A 19,418-nucleotide genomic window follows, 5' to 3' on the forward strand; every position below is an offset into this window, starting at 1 on the left:
AAAAGGTTAGGCCGCGCCAGATGCTAACTGCGCGAACCTTGTCTTTGTTCTCTCGCAGCGCGAAGGATAGCCATTAGCTAGATGCTAACTGCGCGAACCTTCGCCTTTTGTTCTCTCAAGGCGCGAACGGTAGCCAATTTTCTCTCCGGGTGCGAACTGTACTGTCATGTCTAGATCCTTAACACGGGTCAGATTTGTAGTTGGAGATATTACACTCATTATTTTGGGATTTTTTTGTTTTTGTTTTTTCTGCTTTCATACAAGAATATTCACACAAGCTAAGAGCTCTATTTCATATCTAATTGTGTAGATTGTGACTAGTATTTAATACTCCTTCTGTCTACTGAAAAACACATTTCTCCTGTTTGTGATAAGATGTGATTAAATGCCTTTCTATGTAGTTAGATAAATATCATACTTTAGATGTACCACACACTTTTACAATCTACCTTGATTAAATAGAAAAGGAAGCATTTTCATACATGACTATTTTTGCCTTTGGTAATAAATGTGCATTCAGATGTTGATAAAATCCCATACATTTGATTTGTTGTTATTGTTATCTTGTGATTTATATTTATCATGTCATAGTAATTCTTTGTTCTTAGAAATAAACTATTTGATACTGTGTAGTATAAAATTGACATAGTATTTTAATTATCATTTATAGTAATTATAAATTATAATATGGAATTATTTAAAAAAATACTGTGCCCAAAAACACACAAATTATGTCAAGTACAGATGTTTAACTTGTGTCGGTTATATTAATTTATTGCTAACACTGACTCGTAACATTTGAGAGACATTTATCTTTGTATTATTTTATTGTCTTTGATAAGATTAAAGGGTTCCTGTGCTGAAAGTGACCGCTGACAGCTGAGAGTGACCATCATCCTTGATCCATTGCCCTCAACCTTCACAGAGCAGTATCACCACATCACCTACACACACATAATCACCACATCTTCATCTTTTTTTCAAATTTCATTCTATATATAACATTATATTAGTTTGTCTTAGATTAGTTTAGTTTACATTAGGTGGTTTAGGTTTAGGTCAGTTTGACAAGTATTTCTCTTGTTGTTTCTCTTGTCTTGAACTTCTGTCAGCAGGATGCCAAGGAAGTCGAGGCGGTCTGTGGTGTTGAAGCAGCGCTGGAGGAAGCTCAACCTGGAAGAGCTGAGGTCTTCCCCCACCCCCCGGAGGTACTTACACAGTAGATAAGCCTCTGTGTCGCAGTGACAACTGTCTGCATGAAAATGGCTGTAGAAATGTTACATCTATTGCTTTCTCCTTAACTGCTGAGTTCTGAATGTCTGCCATGTCTTTTGATGTTAATGTTTCATCAGACGGTGTCCCCCCCGGCTGGAGAGGAGCCTTCCAGAGGGTCAAGGACCAAGAGGACCAGGGAGACCCACCCCCCCTGCTCCCGAGCTCCAGTCGGCAACGTATGTTCCTACCTCACACACACACAATGAGACATGTTTTATTATATGTTGTTTTAGCTTGTATGTCTTTCTTATGCTTGTTGTTATGATTATTGTTAATTATTTTTTTTTTTGTCTTTAATCTGTCATCAGGCAGTTGGATCCTCACCCCCAGCCAAGCCTTTCTGGAGCCCGGAGGATGTACAAGTTCGTGCACGTAAGTACAGTGGGGCAAATAAGTATTTAGTCAACCACTAATTGTGCAGTTTCTCCCACTTGAAAAGATTAGAGAGGCCTGTAATTGTCAACATGGGTAAACCTCAACCATGAGAGACAGAATGTGGAAAAAAAAAACAGAAAATCACATTGTTTGATTTTTAAAGAATTTATTTGCAAATCATGGTGGAAAATAAGTATTTGGTCAATACCAAAAGTTCATCTCAATACTTTATGTACCCTTTGTTGGCAATAACGGAGGCCAAATGTTTTCTGTAACTCTTGACAAGCTTTTCACACACTGTTGCTGGTATTTTGGCCCATTCCTCCATGCAGATCTCCTCTAGAGCAGTGATGTTTTGGGGCTGTCGTTGGGCAACACGGACTTTCAACTCCCTCCACAGATTTTCTATGGGGTTGAGATCTGGAGACTGGCTAGGCCACTCCGGGACCTTGAAATGCTTCTGACGAAGCCACTCCTTTGTTGCCCTGGCTGTGTGTTTGGGATCATTGTCATGCTGAAAGACCCAGCCACGTCTCATCTTCAATGCCCTTGCTGATGGAAGGAGATTTTCACTCAAAATCTCTCGATACATGGCCCCATTCATTCTTTCCTTTACACAGATCAGTCGTCCTGGTCCCTTTGCAGAAAAACAGCCCCAAAGCATGATGTTTCCACCCCCATGCTTCACAGTGGGTATGGTGTACTTAGGATGCAATTCAGTATTCTTTCTCCTCCAAACACGAGAACCTGTGTTTCTACCAAAAAGTTCTATTTTGGTTTCATCTGACCATAACACATTCTCCCAGTCCTCTTCTGGATCATCCAAATGCTCTCTAGCGAACCGCAGACGGGCCTGGACGTGTACTGGCTTCAGCAGGGGGACACGTCTGGCAGTGCAGGATTTGAGTCCCTGGCGGCGCATTGTGTTACTGATAGTAGCCTTTGTTACTGTGGTCCCAGCTCTCTGTAGGTCATTCACTAGGTCCCCCCGTGTGGTTCTGGGATTTTTGCTCACCGTTCTTGCTATCATTTTGACGCCACGGGGTGAGATCTTGCATGGAGCCCCAGATCGAGGGAGATTATCGGTGGTCTTGTATGTCTTCCATTTTCTAATAATTGCTCCCACAGTTGATTTCTTTACACCAAGCATTTTACCTATTGCAGATTCAGTCTTCCCAGCCTGGTGCAGGCCTACAATTTTGTCTCTGGTGTCCTTCGACAGCTCTTTGGTCTTGGCCATAGTGGAGTTTGGAGTGTGACTGACTGAGGTTGTGGACAGGTGTCTTTTATACCGATAATGAGTTAAAACAGGTGCCATTAATACAGGTAACGAGTGGAGCCTCGTTAGACCTCATTAGAAGAAGTTAGACCTCTTTGACAGCCAGAAATCTTGCTTCTTTGTAGCTGACCAAATACTTATTTTCCACTCTAATTTGGAAATAAATTCTTTAAAAATCAAACAATGTGATTTTCTGTTTTTTTTTTTTCCACATTCTGTCTCTCATGGTTGAGGTTTACCCATGTTGACAATTACAGGCCTCTCTAATCTTTTCAAGTAGGAGAACTTGCACAATTGGTGGTTGACTAAATACTTATTTGCCCCACTGTATCTACTTGTTTTATCCCTAAATGATCAATGAATTAATTCATCATCAATATTGAACTTTTTAAACAGGTTTTCCTGTACTTTTTTACTGGTATAAACAAGTGATTGTTGATATTTCCTAGTAGCCTTTCCTTCATCAGTTTAACCTTTTATCTGTTTTGTACTTTACCAAACAGGCCGCGGTACCGGTTACCGCCATCTGGTGGAGACGTGGCCAACTTCGAAGCTCACTGGACGGAGCCACCAGTTGGTCATCCCACCGGAGTCTCCTGGCAAGCAGGTGCTATTATTGTCCAGTTTATGAAGGAAGTAATTGATCTTGAGAGGGATTAATGATTTTCATGCTAATGAAATTTTCTTTGTTGTTGCAGTTTGTTCTGATTGTCGGGGACTCCCATCTCCGGGCCATCGTGGACGATTTCGCCAAGATGCCAGAAGGAAAGTTTTCTTTTGGTATCATGTCGACCCCTGGGGCCCATGCTGCTCAGCTGCGCACTGAGGTCCTACATGCTAAGGTTCCTCGATCCCCTGATGCTGTTTGTGTTCTTGCTCCTAGCAACAACCTGACAGCGAGCAGGACCGTTGACGAGGCAGCCGTCGACTACGCCCGATTCCTCACTGCTGTGAGGAGCCGCTGGTCGGAGGTAGGCTTTTATTTCATGTCTTGCTTGTCTTGTATTTTCAGTAGTTAAACAACACTAGAAGTACATTGACTACTTTAATAAGATTAATTGTATGAGCTTTCAAAAAATGTGTACTAAATGTGGTGTGTGTGATTTTGAATGAAATTGTCATTGGTGTTCTCTAAAATTTTGACTACGCCCGATTCCTCACTGCTGTGAGGAGCCGCTGGCCGGAGGTAAGCATTTATTTCATGTCTTGCTTGTCCTGTATTCTTAGTAGTAACAACACTAGTAGTACATTGACTACTTTGATAAGATTAATTGTATGAGCTTTCAAAAAATGTGTACTAAATATGGTGTGTGTGTATGTGTGTGATTTTGAATGAAACTGTCAGTTGGTGGTTTCTAAAATTTTGTTTCCTACAGGTCTTTGTGGTGGACTTCCCCCCCCCCGCCTGAACGAGGATGAGGAGCACCAGAGGGCCCTTCGCCATGCGTACCATCGCGTGACAGCTCGTATGGGTAAGTAACTGTTGAGTGCGGCCTAAAGCACCGCCTCACCCGAGTCCGTTGATGCAGCAAAGGATCAGTCAGAGAATTGAGGAAAAGAATAAGCATTTATTACACAGTCTGCAGAGAGTGGAGATCAGCTCAGTACAGCATAAGCATCAATAGCAAATATCAGAACAGATCTGACTCGTGTCTAGGGGTTTCAGTGTTATAAGCCTGTGTTTCGCTACGCCTACTGATGGGTATGTGTTGTTCGTATCTGTCACTAATTGGCTAATGATATGTGTGATGGCCGCATGCACAACGTATGATCAGCGCGAGGATTGGCTCTCCGTCCGCATGCATAGCATGTGATGAATCCCATATCTTGATGGGAACGTCCTTGAGCATCTCCCCTATCTTACGTGTTTGCACAAATAGAGTTATTTTGTCACAGTATGTAGTTATGGCTGGCTCCCATTATCTATCTGTGTCTGCCTGTGTGTGTGTGTGTGTGTGTGTGTGTGTGTGTGTGTGTGTGTGTGTGTGTAAAGTGTGACTATCTGTATGAGTCAGCCTGCACATGATCACATAGTTAAGCAAGTATAATAGTGTCCTGGCCCGTACGCACATCAGTAGTACCGTCTGTATATTCACATAACAAAAAAATATCTTGTCAATTAAAACAAGTAAAAGAAATGTACTTAAAAATGTCTGTGATGAACATAGTCATACATGTGTGAATATTGTAATAACTTTTTTTTTTTTTAATGTTTTTAGGTTTGAGGTACTTCTCTGTGGAGGAGTACTTCCCCCGTACGCGCTTGGATCTGTGGAGCAGAGACGGCGTAAGTAGAGTATCTGTGTGATAGAAAAGGTCTAATTTGCTATAATTTCTTGTGTGTCGATATGAAACAGTTGACACGAGCTACCTTTGAAGTTAAACTGTCTGTAAATGGATTTGTATTGTCATTGTTTGCAGGTTCACCTGAGCGACCGTGAGGGGATGGGGATCCTCACCCAGCTGCTGTGGGCCTCCACTGAGCAGTTCCTCGAGACACCACCACCACCTCCCCCTCCCCCGGTGTCTCCTACTCCTTCACAGCCGCTTAGGAAGGTTTCTCCTAAGCTGGTTGTGAAGGGAGAGGTACGTGCTCCTCTGTCTCCTGACCCCTTCCAGTGGAAGGTCGTTGGTCAGAGCAGCAAGGTTAGTAGGGTTTTTCTTTTTTATTTATTATTATATTATGTGTCTTTACATGTGTTTGTGTACATTTTGGTTCACAGTCATAACTAAAAAGCACCTATTTAATCAAATATGTGATGTGCTTTCCCAGCCGCAGGTTCCTGGTCCGGCCAGCGTGGCTCAGCAGCAGGTGAGTTGTTATTCTTTTTTTCTTTTTTTCTTTTCATAACAAGTTAACTGGTTAGTATTTAAACTTCGTGTATTTGACCCGACAAATATTCATTTGTCTTTGTGGTGTTTTGTCTTCCACAGGAGAAGGAGTCCTTCCTTCCACTGAACCCACGGTGGTTTAGTAGCACGACCCTTTGTGCTATGGAGGAAGTGTCTCCTTCTCAGCTGTCTGATGTGGTGGACGTCCCATCTCCTCCAGCGCGCAAGAAGGTAAATTGTGTGAGCTCGCTTCTCAGCTGTATTATAAAATTCCCCTTGTTCCCTACAGTTACTGGTTCTATGTTTTTATTTGACGGTGCAGGTGGCCTCCCCAGCGGCAGCCAGGCGTCATAGGACCACGGAGAGACGCCCCCCCTGCCACCAGTCTCCTGTGAACAACGTATGTTACACAACTGACGCACATAGTCAATGTTTACAGTTGAAACAGTGTCTTCATGGAGACATAACTACATTGTCCACTCTTTCTGAATTTTAACATATTTGTTCTCATCTGTCAACAGCAGGTTGGATCCCCTCCAGCCAGGCTGTCACGGAGACTGGAGGACGACGGCCCCTCCAGCCCGGTTCCTCTGTCCAGGACCACAGATGGAACACCCCCCCGCACCCAAACTTCAGTGACCAACGTATGTTACTCTCTGACACAAGACACAATCTCACTCAGAACACACAGTGTGTTCACTGAGACGCGTGAAGTTTAACATATTTGTTCTCATGTGTCAGCAGCTGGTTGGATCCCCTCCAGTCAGGTTGTCCTGTAGTTTGGGTGATCCGACGACCCCCTGCTGTTCACCGGTTGCGAAGGTAAAAATTATTCCTATTGAATAAAGTTCATAATGTCGTTAAAGTCTTCATCAAATTGTTATTATTTGTTCTCAGGTGGCCAGGATGAAGACCCCTTCACCGGTTGGACCATCCCAGACCATTAAAGCTGCCTGTCACTCTCCTCGCCCAGTTAAGGTATTTACTCCACAACTCCTCTAATCAGGAAAAATTGGTGGAAATGATATTGTATAATCGGATAGTTAATTTAAAGCTGCAGTAGGTAAAATGTTTTTAGTCACATTTGCTTAAACTGTCACCATGCTATGACTGTAGTATATGTAACGGTTAATTACTACAACTAATAATCTTAACTAGGCTTATGATTATGCTAATAAATCCTTTATGATAATGATAATTTATGTTATATTTCAGGTGCCGCTTAGTGCTAGTATTAGGGCTAGTCATAGTCAGAGTGACATGAGGTACAGGAAGTTCTCCAGGAACCATCAGTGTACCTGCATGTCCCTGACTTTTCTGGCTTATCTGAACGAGGGCTGTCAGTTTAACACTGCTGCCCTTGATAGAGTGCTGGCAAAGGGAGATTCACTTTATGTAGGTGTAAAACAACAGCTGATCCGGGAAAAAGATTCCGCAGTGACCATCTCGCTGTGGAAGAACTGCCCAAACAAGTCCTGACTGACACAGATATGTGTAATGTCCACATGCCTGAAATCAGGTGTGGACTTGTGAAAGCCAGTGGAAGCCAGGCTTGGTATCTGCCCCTTGCCACACAATTAGAGTGTCTGTCAGGTGACGTTAATCTGGCTTTAGTTATAGTAAGTCCAGAGTGTATTGCAGTTTTCCGTGACCGTTCGGGCAGGTATGGTGTGTTTGATTCACACTCAAGAAATGTGATGGGCTTACCTCACCCCCACGGCACTGCAATTATGAAGACCTTCTCGGAGATCAGTGACTTGGCTGAACACCTGCACAGACTGTTTGCAAATCGCGGCCATTCTGCCAGTTATGAGTTTGTGCCGGTGTCATTCGAAGCCATTGGTTCAAGAGAATGCCCTCAGGCATCTCTGGCACACAGTGTATCCAGGACAGCTCTCCCACGCCCACCAGCAGCAGAGCGCGTCCTCAAGACGGCTCCTGCACCACCAGCAGCAGCAGAGCGCGTCCTCAAGACGGCTCCTGCACCACCAGCAGCAGCAGAGTGCGTCCTCAACACGGCTCCTGCACCACAAGCAGCAAAACATTTCACAAAGTTGCCAAAGCAACAGCGACGAAGAACGATGCGTCATGCCAGCAAAAAACACACATTACTGTCTGGTGAAGAAAAAAGGAAAAAAATCGAATATGAAAGGAAAAAGTACAGCAGCTGTCTAGAATTTAGAAGAAAGAAACTCCAAGCACAAAGAAGATAGGCCCAAGACAGTCTCCATCAGAGTCAGCGATTACTTTCCTTCAAATGTTACTATGAAAATGTTCAAGATAAGAAGAAGGAAGAACTCATCAGAAGATACAGGGAAAATGCTACTTTCAGGAGACAACGGAAGACTTACATTACAAAGAAATACAAGGAGGATGCCGCTTTCCGCACTAGACAAAAAAAACACATTAGAGATAGATACAAGGAAGATGCCACGTTCCGCGCCAGACAAAACAAACACTGTAGAGATAGATACCAGTCAGATACAGTGTTTCAGAGCAGACAAAAATTTGTCATGTCTCAGAGATACAACACGGATCAAAGCTATAGCCAAAAGAAAAAGCAAGATTTCAATCTCAGATATCACAGTGATCCGGAATTTAGATGTCGTTTTAATCAACGTTGTAACCAGCGGAGAGGAACCAAATAGGCCACAAATGCTGCCTTTAGCATATTTTACAAGATGCAGAGAGCGCTTAGAATTGGGAGAAAATACAGACAAATTGTGCCCCACCGCCCCAAGCCCCTGATTGATCCGGTGATGGAAGCAGCCATAGCTGTCTTTCGTGAGTCCATTAGACATGGACCCACATACATTTGTACCGTTTGTAACAGAACCATGTTTCCTAATCAGGTCAAAGAATGCAAAAGACAAAAATATTGTAAACACGCAAAAGTGGCAGCAGCATGCTTGACAGGAAACTATGTTCACTTTTGTGACAGTGACTGCTCTACCCCTTGCTCTGTGCCACAAGAAAGACTGCATGAGTGGATATGCTACACCTGCGACAGCCACCTTAGCGGAGGATGCATACCACCCATGGCAGTTGTAAAGAATTTGGAGTTGGCGCCCGTCCCCCCAGAATTGGCTGCACTTAATGTGCTTGAGAGGCAGCTGATTGCAAAAATCTTGCCATTTGCAAAAATTGTTGCCACGTTCTGCACCAGACAATAGAAACACATTCGAGATAGATACAAGGAAGGAAACCACGTTCCGCGCCAGACAATACAAACACATTCGAGATAGATACAAGGAAGATGCCACGTTCCGCGCCAGACAGTAGACACACAAACGAGATAGAAACAAGGAAGCATGCCACGTTCCGCGCCAGACAGTAGACACACAAACGAGATAGAAACAAGGAAGCATGCCACGTTCCGCGCCAGACAGTAGACACACAAACGAGATAGAAACAAGGAAGCATGCCACGTTCCGCGCCAGACAGTAGACACACAAACGAGATAGAAACAAGGAAGCATGCCACGTTCCGCGCCAGACAGTAGACACACAAACGAGATAGAAACAAGGAAGCATGCCACGTTCCGCGCCACTCAAAAGAAACACATTCGAGATAGAAACAAGGAAGCATGCCACGTTCCGCGCCACTCAAAAGAAACACATTCGAGATAGATACAAGGAAGATGCCACGTTTCGCGCCAGACAATAGAAACACATACGAGGTAGATACAAAGAAGATGCCACGTTCCGCGCCAGACAATAGAAACACATACGAGGTAGATACAAGGACGGATGCCACGTTCTGCAACACTCAAAAGAAACACATTCGAGATAGATACAAGGAAGGATGCCACGTTCCGCGCCAGACAGTAGATACAAGGAAGGATGCCACGTTCCGCGCCAGACAGTAGATACAAGGAAGCATGCCACGTTCCGCGCCAGACAGTAGATACAAGGAAGCATGCCACGTTCCGCGCCAGACAGTAGATACAAGGAAGCATGCCACGTTCCGCGCCAGACAATAGAAACAAGGAAGATGCCACGTTCCGCGCCAGACAATAGAAACAAGGACGATGCCACGTTCCGCGCCAGACAATAGAAACACACTCGACATACATACAAGGAAGGACGCCACGCTCCGCGCCAGACAGTAGAAACACACTCGACATACATACAAGGAAGGACGCCACGCTCCGCGCCAGACAGTAGAAACACACTCGACATAGATACAAGGAAGGACGCCACGCTCCGCGCCAGACAGTAGAAACACACTCGACATAGATACAAGGAAGGACGCCACGCTCCGCGCCAGACAGTAGAAACACACTCGAGATAGATACAAGGAAGGACGCCACGCTCCGCGCCAGACAGTAGAAACACACTCGAGATAGATACAAGGAAGGACGCCACGCTCCGCGCCAGACAGTAGAAACACACTCGACATAGATACAAGGAAGGACGCCACGCTCCGCGCCAGACAGTAGACACACAAACGAGATAGAAACAAGGAAGATGCCACGTTCCGCACCAGACAGTAGATACAAGGAAGATGCCACGTTCCGCACCACTCAAAAGAAACACATTCGAGATGGATACAAGGAAGATGCCACGTTCTGCGCCAGACAATAGAAACACATACGAGGTAGATACAAGGAAGGATGCCACGTTCTGCAACACTCAAAAGAAACACATTCGAGATAGGTACAAGGAAGATGCCACGTTCCGCACCAGACAATAGAAAGACATTTGTTATAGATATAAGGAAGGATGCCACGTTCCGCACCAGACAGTAGATACAAGGAAGCATGCCACGTTCCGCACCAGACAATAGAAACACATACGAGATAGACACAAGGAAGATGCCACGTTCCGCACCAGACAATAGACACACAAACGAGATAGAAACAAGGAAGATGCCACGTTCCGCACCAGACATTAGAAACACATACGAGGTAGATACAAGGAAGGATGCCACGTTCTGCAACACTCAAAAGAAACACATTCGAGATAGGTACAAGGAAGATGCCACGTTCCGCACCAGACAATAGACACACAAACGAGATAGAAACAAGGAAGATGCCACGTTCCGCACCAGACAGTAGATACAAGGAAGCATGCCACGTTCCGCACCACTCAAAAGAAACACATTCGAGATAGATACAAGGAAGATGCCACGTTCTGCGCCAGACAATAGAAACACATACGAGGTAGATACAAGGAAGGATGCCACGTTCTGCAACACTCAAAAGAAACACATTCGAGATAGGTACAAGGAAGATGCCACGTTCCGCACCAGACAATAGAAAGACATTTGTTATAGATATAAGGAAGGATGCCACGTTCCGCACCAGACAGTAGATACAAGGAAGCATGCCACGTTCCGCACCAGACAATAGAAACACATACGAGATAGACACAAGGAAGATGCCACGTTCCGCACCAGACAATAGACACACAAACGAGATAGAAACAAGGAAGATGCCACGTTCCGCACCAGACAATAGACACACGAACGAGATAGAAACAAGGAAGATGCCACGTTCCGCACCAGACAATAGACACACATACGAGGTAGATACAAGGAAGGATGCCACGTTCTGCAACACTCAAAAGAAACACATTCGAGATAGGTACAAGGAAGATGCCACGTTCCGCGCCAGACAATAGAAACACGTACGAGATAGAAACAAGGAAGATGCCACATTCCGCGCCAGACAATAGAAACACATTCGAGATAGATACAAGGAAGATGCCACGTTCCGCGCCAGACAATAGAAACACATTCGAGATAGAAACACGGACGATGCCACGTTCCGCGCCAGACAATAGAAACACACTCGACATACATACAAGGAAGGATGCCACGTTCCGCACCAGACAGTAGATACAAGGAAGCATGCCACGTTCCGCACCAGACAATAGAAACACATACGAGATAGACACAAGGAAGATGCCACGTTCCGCACCAGACAATAGACACACAAACGAGATAGAAACAAGGAAGATGCCACGTTCCGCACCAGACAATAGACACACAAACGAGATAGAAACAAGGAAGATGCCACGTTCCGCACCAGACAATAGACACACAAACAAGATAGAAACAAGGAAGATGCCACGTTCCGCACCAGACAATAGACACACAAACGAGATAGAAACAAGGAAGATGCCACGTTCCGCACCAGACAGTAGATACAAGGAAGCATGCCACGTTCCGCACCACTCAAAAGAAACACATTCGAGATAGAAACACGGACGATGCCACGTTCCGCGCCAGACAATAGAAACACACTCGACATACATACAAGGAAGGACGCCACGCTCCGCGCCAGACAGTAGAAACACACTCGACATAAATACAAGGAAGGACGCCACGCTCCGCGCCAGACAGTAGAAACACACTCGACATAGATACAAGGAAGGACGCCACGCTCCGCGCGAGACAGTAGAAACACACTCGACATAGATACAAGGAAGGACGCCACGCTCCGCGCCAGACAGTAGAAACACACTCGAGATAGATACAAGGAAGGACGCCACGCTCCGCGCCAGACAGTAGAAACACACTCGAGATAGATACAAGGAAGGACGCCACGCTCCGCGCCAGACAGTAGAAACACACTCGACATAGATACAAGGAAGGACGCCACGCTCCGCGCCAGACAGTAGAAACACACTCGAGATAGATACAAGGAAGGACGCCACGCTCCGCGCCAGACAGTAGAAACACACTCGAGATAGATACAAGGAAGGACGCCACGCTCCGCGCCAGACAGTAGAAACACACTTGACATAGATACAAGGAAGGACGCCACGCTCCGCGCCAGACAGTAGACACACAAACGAGATAGAAACAAGGAAGTTGCCACGTTCCGCACCACTCAAAAGAAACACATTCGAGATGGATACAAGGAAGATGCCACGTTCTGCGCCAGACAATGGAAACACATACGAGGTAGATACAAGGAAGGATGCCACGTTCTGCAACACTCAAAAGAAACACATTCGAGATAGGTACAAGGAAGATGCCACGTTCCGCACCAGACAATAGAAAGACATTTGTTATAGATATAAGGAAGGATGCCACGTTCCGCACCAGACAGTAGATACAAGGAAGCATGCCACGTTCTGCACCAGACAATAGACACACAAACGAGATAGAAACAAGGAAGATGCCACGTTCCGCACCAGACAATAGAAACAAGGAAGATGCCACGTTCCGCGCCAGACAATAGAAACAAGGACGATGCCACGTTCCGCGCCAGACAATAGAAACAAGGACGATGCCACGTTCCGCGCCAGACAATAGAAACAAGGACGATGCCACGTTCCGCGCCAGACAATAGAAACAAGGAAGGACGCCACGTTCCGCGCCACTCAAAAGAAACAAGGAAGGACGCCACGCTCCGCGCCAGACAGTAGAAACACACTCGACATAGATACAAGGAAGGACGCCACGCTCCGCGCCAGACAGTAGAAACACACTCGACATAGATACAAGGAAGGACGCCACGCTCCGCGCCAGACAGTAGAAACACACTCGACATAGATACAAGGAAGGACGCCACGCTCCGCGCCAGACAGTAGAAACACACTCGACATAGATACAAGGAAGGACGCCACGCTCCGCGCCAGACAGTAGAAACACACTCGACATAGATACAAGGAAGGACGCCACGCTCCGCGCCAGACAGTAGAAACACACTCGAAACAAGGAAGTGTCAATAGACACACAAACGAGATAGAAACAAGGAAGATGCCACGTTCCGCACCAGACAGTAGATACAAGGAAGCATGCCACGTTCCGCACCACTCAAAAGAAACACATTCGAGTTAGATACAAGGAAGATGCCACGTGCTGCGCCAGACAATAGAAACACATACGAGGTAGATACAAGGAAGGATGCCACGTTCTGCAACACTCAAAAGAAACACATTCGAGATAGGTACAAGGAAGATGCCACGTTCCGCACCAGACAGTAGATACAAGGAAGCATGCCACGTTCCGCACCAGACAATAGACACACATACGAGGTAGATACAAGGAAGGATGCCACGTTCTGCAACACTCAAAAGAAACACATTCGAGATAGATACAAGGAAGATGCCACGTTCCGCGCCAGACAATAGAAACACGTACGAGATAGAAACAAGGAAGTTGCCACGTTCCGCACCAGACAATAGACACACAAACGAGATAGAAACAAGGAAGATGCCACGTTCCGCACCAGACAATAGACACACATACGAGGTAGATACAAGGAAGGATGCCACGTTCTGCAACACTCAAAAGAAACACATTCGAGATAGATACAAGGAAGATGCCACGTTCCGCGCCAGACAATAGAAACACGTACGAGATAGAAACAAGGAAGATGCCACATTCTGCGCCAGACAATAGAAACACATTCGAGAAAGATACAAGGAAGATGCCACGTTCCGCGCCAGACAATAGAAACACATTCGAGATAGATACAAGGAAGATGCCACGTTTCGCGCCAGACAATAGAAACACATACGAGATAGATACAAAGAAGATGCCACGTTCCGCGCCAGACAATAGAAACACATACGAGGTAGATATAAGGACGGATGCCACGTTCCGCAACACTCAAAAGAAACACATTCGAGATAGATACAAGGAAGATGCCACGTTCTGCAACACTCAAAAGAAACACATGCGAGATAGATATAAGGAAGGATGCCACGTTCCGCGCCAGACAGTAGATACAAGGAAGCATGCCACGTTCCGCGCCAGACAATAGAAACAAGGAAGCTGCCACGTTCCGCGCCAGACAATAGAAACAAGGAAGCTGCCACGTTCCGCGCCAGACAATAGAAACAAGGACGATGCCGCGTTCCGCGCCAGACAATAGAAACAAGGACGATGCCACGTTCCGCGCCAGACAATAGAAACAAGGACGATGCCACGTTCCGCGCCAGACAATAGAAACAAGGAAGGACGCCACGTTCCGCGCCACTCAAAAGAAACAAGGAAGGACGCCACGTTCCGCGCCACTCAAAAGAAACAAGGAAGGACGCCACGTTCCGCGCCACTCAAAAGAAACAAGCAAGGACGCCACGTTCCGCGCCACTCAAAAGAAACAAGCAAGGACGCCACGTTCCGCGCCACTCAAAAGAAACAAGGAAGGACGCCACGTTCCGCGCCAGACAGTAGAAACACATTCGCGATAGATACAAGGAAGGACGCCACGCTCCGCGCCAGACAGTAGAAACACATTCGCGATAGATACAAGGAAGGACGCCACGCTCCGCGCCACTCAAAAGAAACAAGGAAGGACGCCACGTTCCGCGCCAGACAGTAGAAACACACTCGACATAGATACAAGGAAGGACGCCACGCTCCGCGCCAGACAGTAGAAACACACTCGACATAGATACAAGGAAGGACGCCACGCTCCGCGCCAGACAGTAGAAACACACTCGAGATAGATACAAGGAAGGACGCCACGCTCCGCGCCAGACAGTAGAAACACACTCGAGATAGATACAAGGAAGGACGCCACGCTCCGCGCCAGACAGTAGAAACACACTCGAGATAGATACAAGGAAGGACGCCACGCTCCGCGCCAGACAGTAGAAACACACTCGACATAGATACAAGGAAGGACGCCACGCTCCGCGCCAGACAGTAGAAACACACTCGACATAGATACAAGGAAGGACGCCACGCTCCGCGCCAGACAGTAGAAACACACTCGAGATAGATACAAGGAAGGACGCCACGCTCCGCGCCAGACAGTAGAAACACACTCGAGATAGATACAAGGAAGGACGCCACGCTCCGCGCCAGACAGTAGAAACACACTCGAGATAGAAACAAGGAAGATGCCACGTTCCGCACCAGACAGTAGATACAAGGAAGCATGCCACGTTCCGCACCACTCAAAAGAAACACATTCGAGATAGATACAAGGAAGATGCCACGTTCTGCGCCAGACAATAGAAACACATACGAGGTAGATACAAGGAAGGATGCCACGTTCTGCAACACTCAAAAGAAACACATTCGAGATAGGTACAAGGAAGATGCCACGTTCCGCACCAGACAATAGAAAGACATTTGTTATAGATATAAGGAAGGATGCCACGTTCCGCACCAGACAGTAGATACAAGGAAGCATGCCACGTTCCGCACCAGACAATAGAAACACATACGAGATAGACACAAGGAAGATGCCACGTTCCGCACCAGACAATAGACACACAAACGAGATAGAAACAAGGAAGATGCCACGTTCCGCACCAGACAATAGACATACAAACGAGATAGAAACAAGGAAGATGCCACGTTCCGCACCAGACAATAGAAACACATACGAGGTAGATACAAGGAAGGATGCCACGTTCTGCAACACTCAAAAGAAACACATTCGAGATAGATACAAGGAAGATGCCACGTTCCGCACCAGACAATAGACACACAAACGAGATAGAAACAAGGAAGATGCCACGTTCCGCACCAGACAGTAGATACAAGGAAGCATGCCACGTTCCGCACCACTCAAAAGAAACACATTCGAGATAGATACAAGGAAGATGCCACGTTCCGCACCAGACAATAGAAACACATACGAGATAGACACAAGGAAGATGCCACGTTCCGCACCAGACAATAGATACACAAACGAGATAGAAACAAGGAAGATGCCACGTTCCGCGCCAGACAATAGAAACACATTCGAGATAGATACAAGGAAGATGCCATGTTCTGCACCAGACAATAGAAACACATACGAGGTAGATACAACGAAGGATGCCACGTTCTGCACCAGACAGTAGATACACAAACGAGATAGAAACAAGGAAGATGCCACGTTCCGCACCAGACAATAGATACAAGGAAGCATGCCACGTTCCGCACCACTCAAAAGAAACACATTCGAGATGGATACAAGGAAGATGCCACGTTCTGCGCCAGACAATAGAAACACATACGAGGTAGATACAAGGGAGGATGCCACGTTCCGCACCAGACAGTAGATACAAGGAAGCATGCCACGTTCCGCACCAGACAGTAGATACAAGGAAGCATGCCACGTTCTGCGCCAGACAATAGAAAAACATTCGAGATAGATACAAGGAAGCATGCCACGTTCCGCGCCAGAAAATAGACACACAAACGAGATAGAAACAAGGAAGATGCCACGTTCCGCGCCAGAAAATAGACACACAAACGAGATAGAAACAAGGAAGATGCCACGTTCCGCACCAGACAATAGACACACAAACGAGATAGAAACAAGGAAGATGCCACGTTCCGCACCAGACAATAGACACACAAACGAGATAGAAACAAGGAAGATGCCACGTTCCGCACCAGACAGTAGATATAAGGAAGCATGCCACGTTCCGCACCACTCAAAAGAAACACATTCGAGATAGATACAAGGAAGATGCCACGTTCCGCGCCAGACAATAGAAACACGTACGAGATAGAAACAAGGAAGATGCCACGTTCCGCGCCAGACAATAGAAACACATTCGAGATAGATACAAGGAAGATGCCACGTTCTGCGCCAGACAATAGAAACACATACGAGGTAGATACAAGTAAGGATGCCACGTTCTGCAACACTCAAAAGAAACACATTCGAGATAGATACAAGGAAGATGCCACGTTCCGCACCAGACAGTAGAAACACATACGAGATATACACAAGGACGATGCCACGTTCCGCACCAGACAATAGAAACAAGGAAGATGCCACGTTCCGCACCAGACAGTAGAAACACATACGAGATATACACAAGGACGATGCCACGTTCCGCACCAGACAATAGAAACAAGGAAGATGCCACGTTCCGCACCAGACAATAGAAACAAGGAAGATGCCACGTTCCGCACCAGACAATAGACACACAAACGAGATAGAAACAAGGAAGATGCCACGTTCCGCACCAGACAGTAGATACAAGGAAGCATGCCACGTTCCGCACCACTCAAAAGAAACACATTCGAGATAGATACAAGGAAGATGCCACGTTCCGCACCAGACAATAGAAACACATACGAGATAGACACAAGGAAGATGCCACGTTCCGCACCAGACAATAGATACACAAACGAGATAGAAACAAGGAAGATGCCACGTTCCGCGCCAGACAATAGAAACACATTCGAGATAGATACAAGGAAGATGCCATGTTCTGCACCAGACAATAGAAACACATACGAGGTAGATACAACGAAGGATGCCACGTTCTGCACCAGACAGTAGATACACAAACGAGATAGAAACAAGGAAGATGCCACGTTCCGCACCAGACAATAGACACACAAACGAGATAGAAACAAGGAAGATGCCACGTTCCGCACCAGACAATAGATACAAGGAAGCATGCCACGTTCCGCACCACTCAAAAGAAACACATTCGAGATAGATACAAGGAAGATGCCACGTTCCGCGCCAGACAATAGAAACACGTACGAGATAGAAACAAGGAAGATGCCACGTTCCGCGCCAGACAATAGAAACACATTCGAGATAGATACAAGGAAGATGCCACGTTCTGCGCCAGACAATAGAAACACATACGAGGTAGATACAAGTAAGGATGCCACGTTCTGCAACACTCAAAAGAAACACATTCGAGATAGAAACAAGGAAGATGCCACGTTCCGCACCAGACAGTAGAAACACATACGAGATATACACAAGGACGATGCCACGTTCCGCACCAGACAATAGAAACAAGGAAGATGCCACGTTCCGCACCAGACAATAGAAACAAGGAAGATGCCACGTTCCGCACCAGACAATAGAAACAAGGAAGATGCCACGTTCCGCACCAGACAATAGAAACAAGGAAGATGCCACGTTCCGCACCAGACAATAGAAACAAGGAAGATGCCACGTTCCGCACCAGACAATAGAAACAAGGAAGATGCCACCAGACAATAGAAACAAGGAAGATACCACGTTCCGCACCAGATAATAGAAACACATTCGAGATAGATACAAGGAAGAAACACATTAGAATAGAATAGAAATTAGAAAATAATAGAAACACACTCGAGATAGATACAAGGAAGATGCCACGTTCCGCAGCAGACAATAGAAACACGGAAGATGCCACGTTCCGCACCAGACAATAGAAACAAGAAAGATGCCAACTTCCGCACCAGACAATAGAAACATATTCGAGATAGATACAAGGAAGAAACACATTAGAATAGAATAGAACATTAGAAATTAATAGAAACACATTCGAGATAGATATAAGGAAGGATGCCATGTTCCGCACCAGACAATAGAAACACATTCGAGATAGATACAATGAAGGATTCCACGTTCCACACCAGACAATAGAAACGCTTTCGAGATAGATACAAGGAAGGATGCCACGTTCCGCACCAGACAATAGAAACACATTCGAGATAGATACAAGGAAGGATGCCACGTTCCGCACCACTCAAAAGAAACACATTCAAGATAGATACCAGTCAGTTACAGTGTTCCAGAGCAGACAAAAATTTGTCATGTCTCAGAAATACAACATGGGTCAAAGCTATAGCCAAAAGAAAAAGCAAGAGTTCAATCTCAGATATTACAGCGAGCCGGAATTTAGACGTCGTTTTAATCAACGTTTTAACCAGCGGAGAGGAACCAAATTGGCCAGAAATGCTGCCTTTAGCATATTTTACAAGATGCAGAGAGCGCTTAGAATCGGGAGAA

At 45.9% G+C, this 19,418-nt stretch overlaps 1 protein-coding gene across 1 annotated transcript in view; it reads left to right on the forward strand.

Moving 5' to 3' along the window:
• Window positions 1–902: 902 nt before the first annotated feature.
• LOC119033644 (serine/arginine repetitive matrix protein 1-like) overlaps window positions 903–19,418 on the forward strand; it is a 36,530-nt gene continuing 18,014 nt past the window's right edge. The window contains exons 1-16 of the mRNA XM_037124012.1: window positions 903–926; window positions 1,116–1,208; window positions 1,353–1,451; window positions 1,584–1,647; window positions 3,433–3,536; window positions 3,628–3,900; window positions 4,100–4,115; window positions 4,306–4,401; window positions 5,149–5,216; window positions 5,351–5,575; window positions 5,703–5,741; window positions 5,864–5,992; window positions 6,084–6,161; window positions 6,283–6,405; window positions 6,503–6,583; window positions 6,659–6,739. Coding sequence (XP_036979907.1) covers window positions 3,685–3,900; window positions 4,100–4,115; window positions 4,306–4,401; window positions 5,149–5,216; window positions 5,351–5,575; window positions 5,703–5,741; window positions 5,864–5,992; window positions 6,084–6,161; window positions 6,283–6,405; window positions 6,503–6,583; window positions 6,659–6,739 — 1,152 coding nt within the window. The 5' untranslated portion in view covers window positions 903–926; window positions 1,116–1,208; window positions 1,353–1,451; ... (1 more) ...; window positions 3,433–3,536; window positions 3,628–3,684. The remainder of the gene's footprint in view (window positions 927–1,115; window positions 1,209–1,352; window positions 1,452–1,583; window positions 1,648–3,432; window positions 3,537–3,627; window positions 3,901–4,099; window positions 4,116–4,305; window positions 4,402–5,148; window positions 5,217–5,350; window positions 5,576–5,702; window positions 5,742–5,863; window positions 5,993–6,083; window positions 6,162–6,282; window positions 6,406–6,502; window positions 6,584–6,658; window positions 6,740–19,418) is intronic.

The sequence above is a fragment of the Acanthopagrus latus genome, chromosome 15 (genome assembly GCF_904848185.1).
Source record: "Acanthopagrus latus isolate v.2019 chromosome 15, fAcaLat1.1, whole genome shotgun sequence".
Lineage (NCBI taxonomy): Eukaryota > Metazoa > Chordata > Actinopteri > Spariformes > Sparidae > Acanthopagrus > Acanthopagrus latus.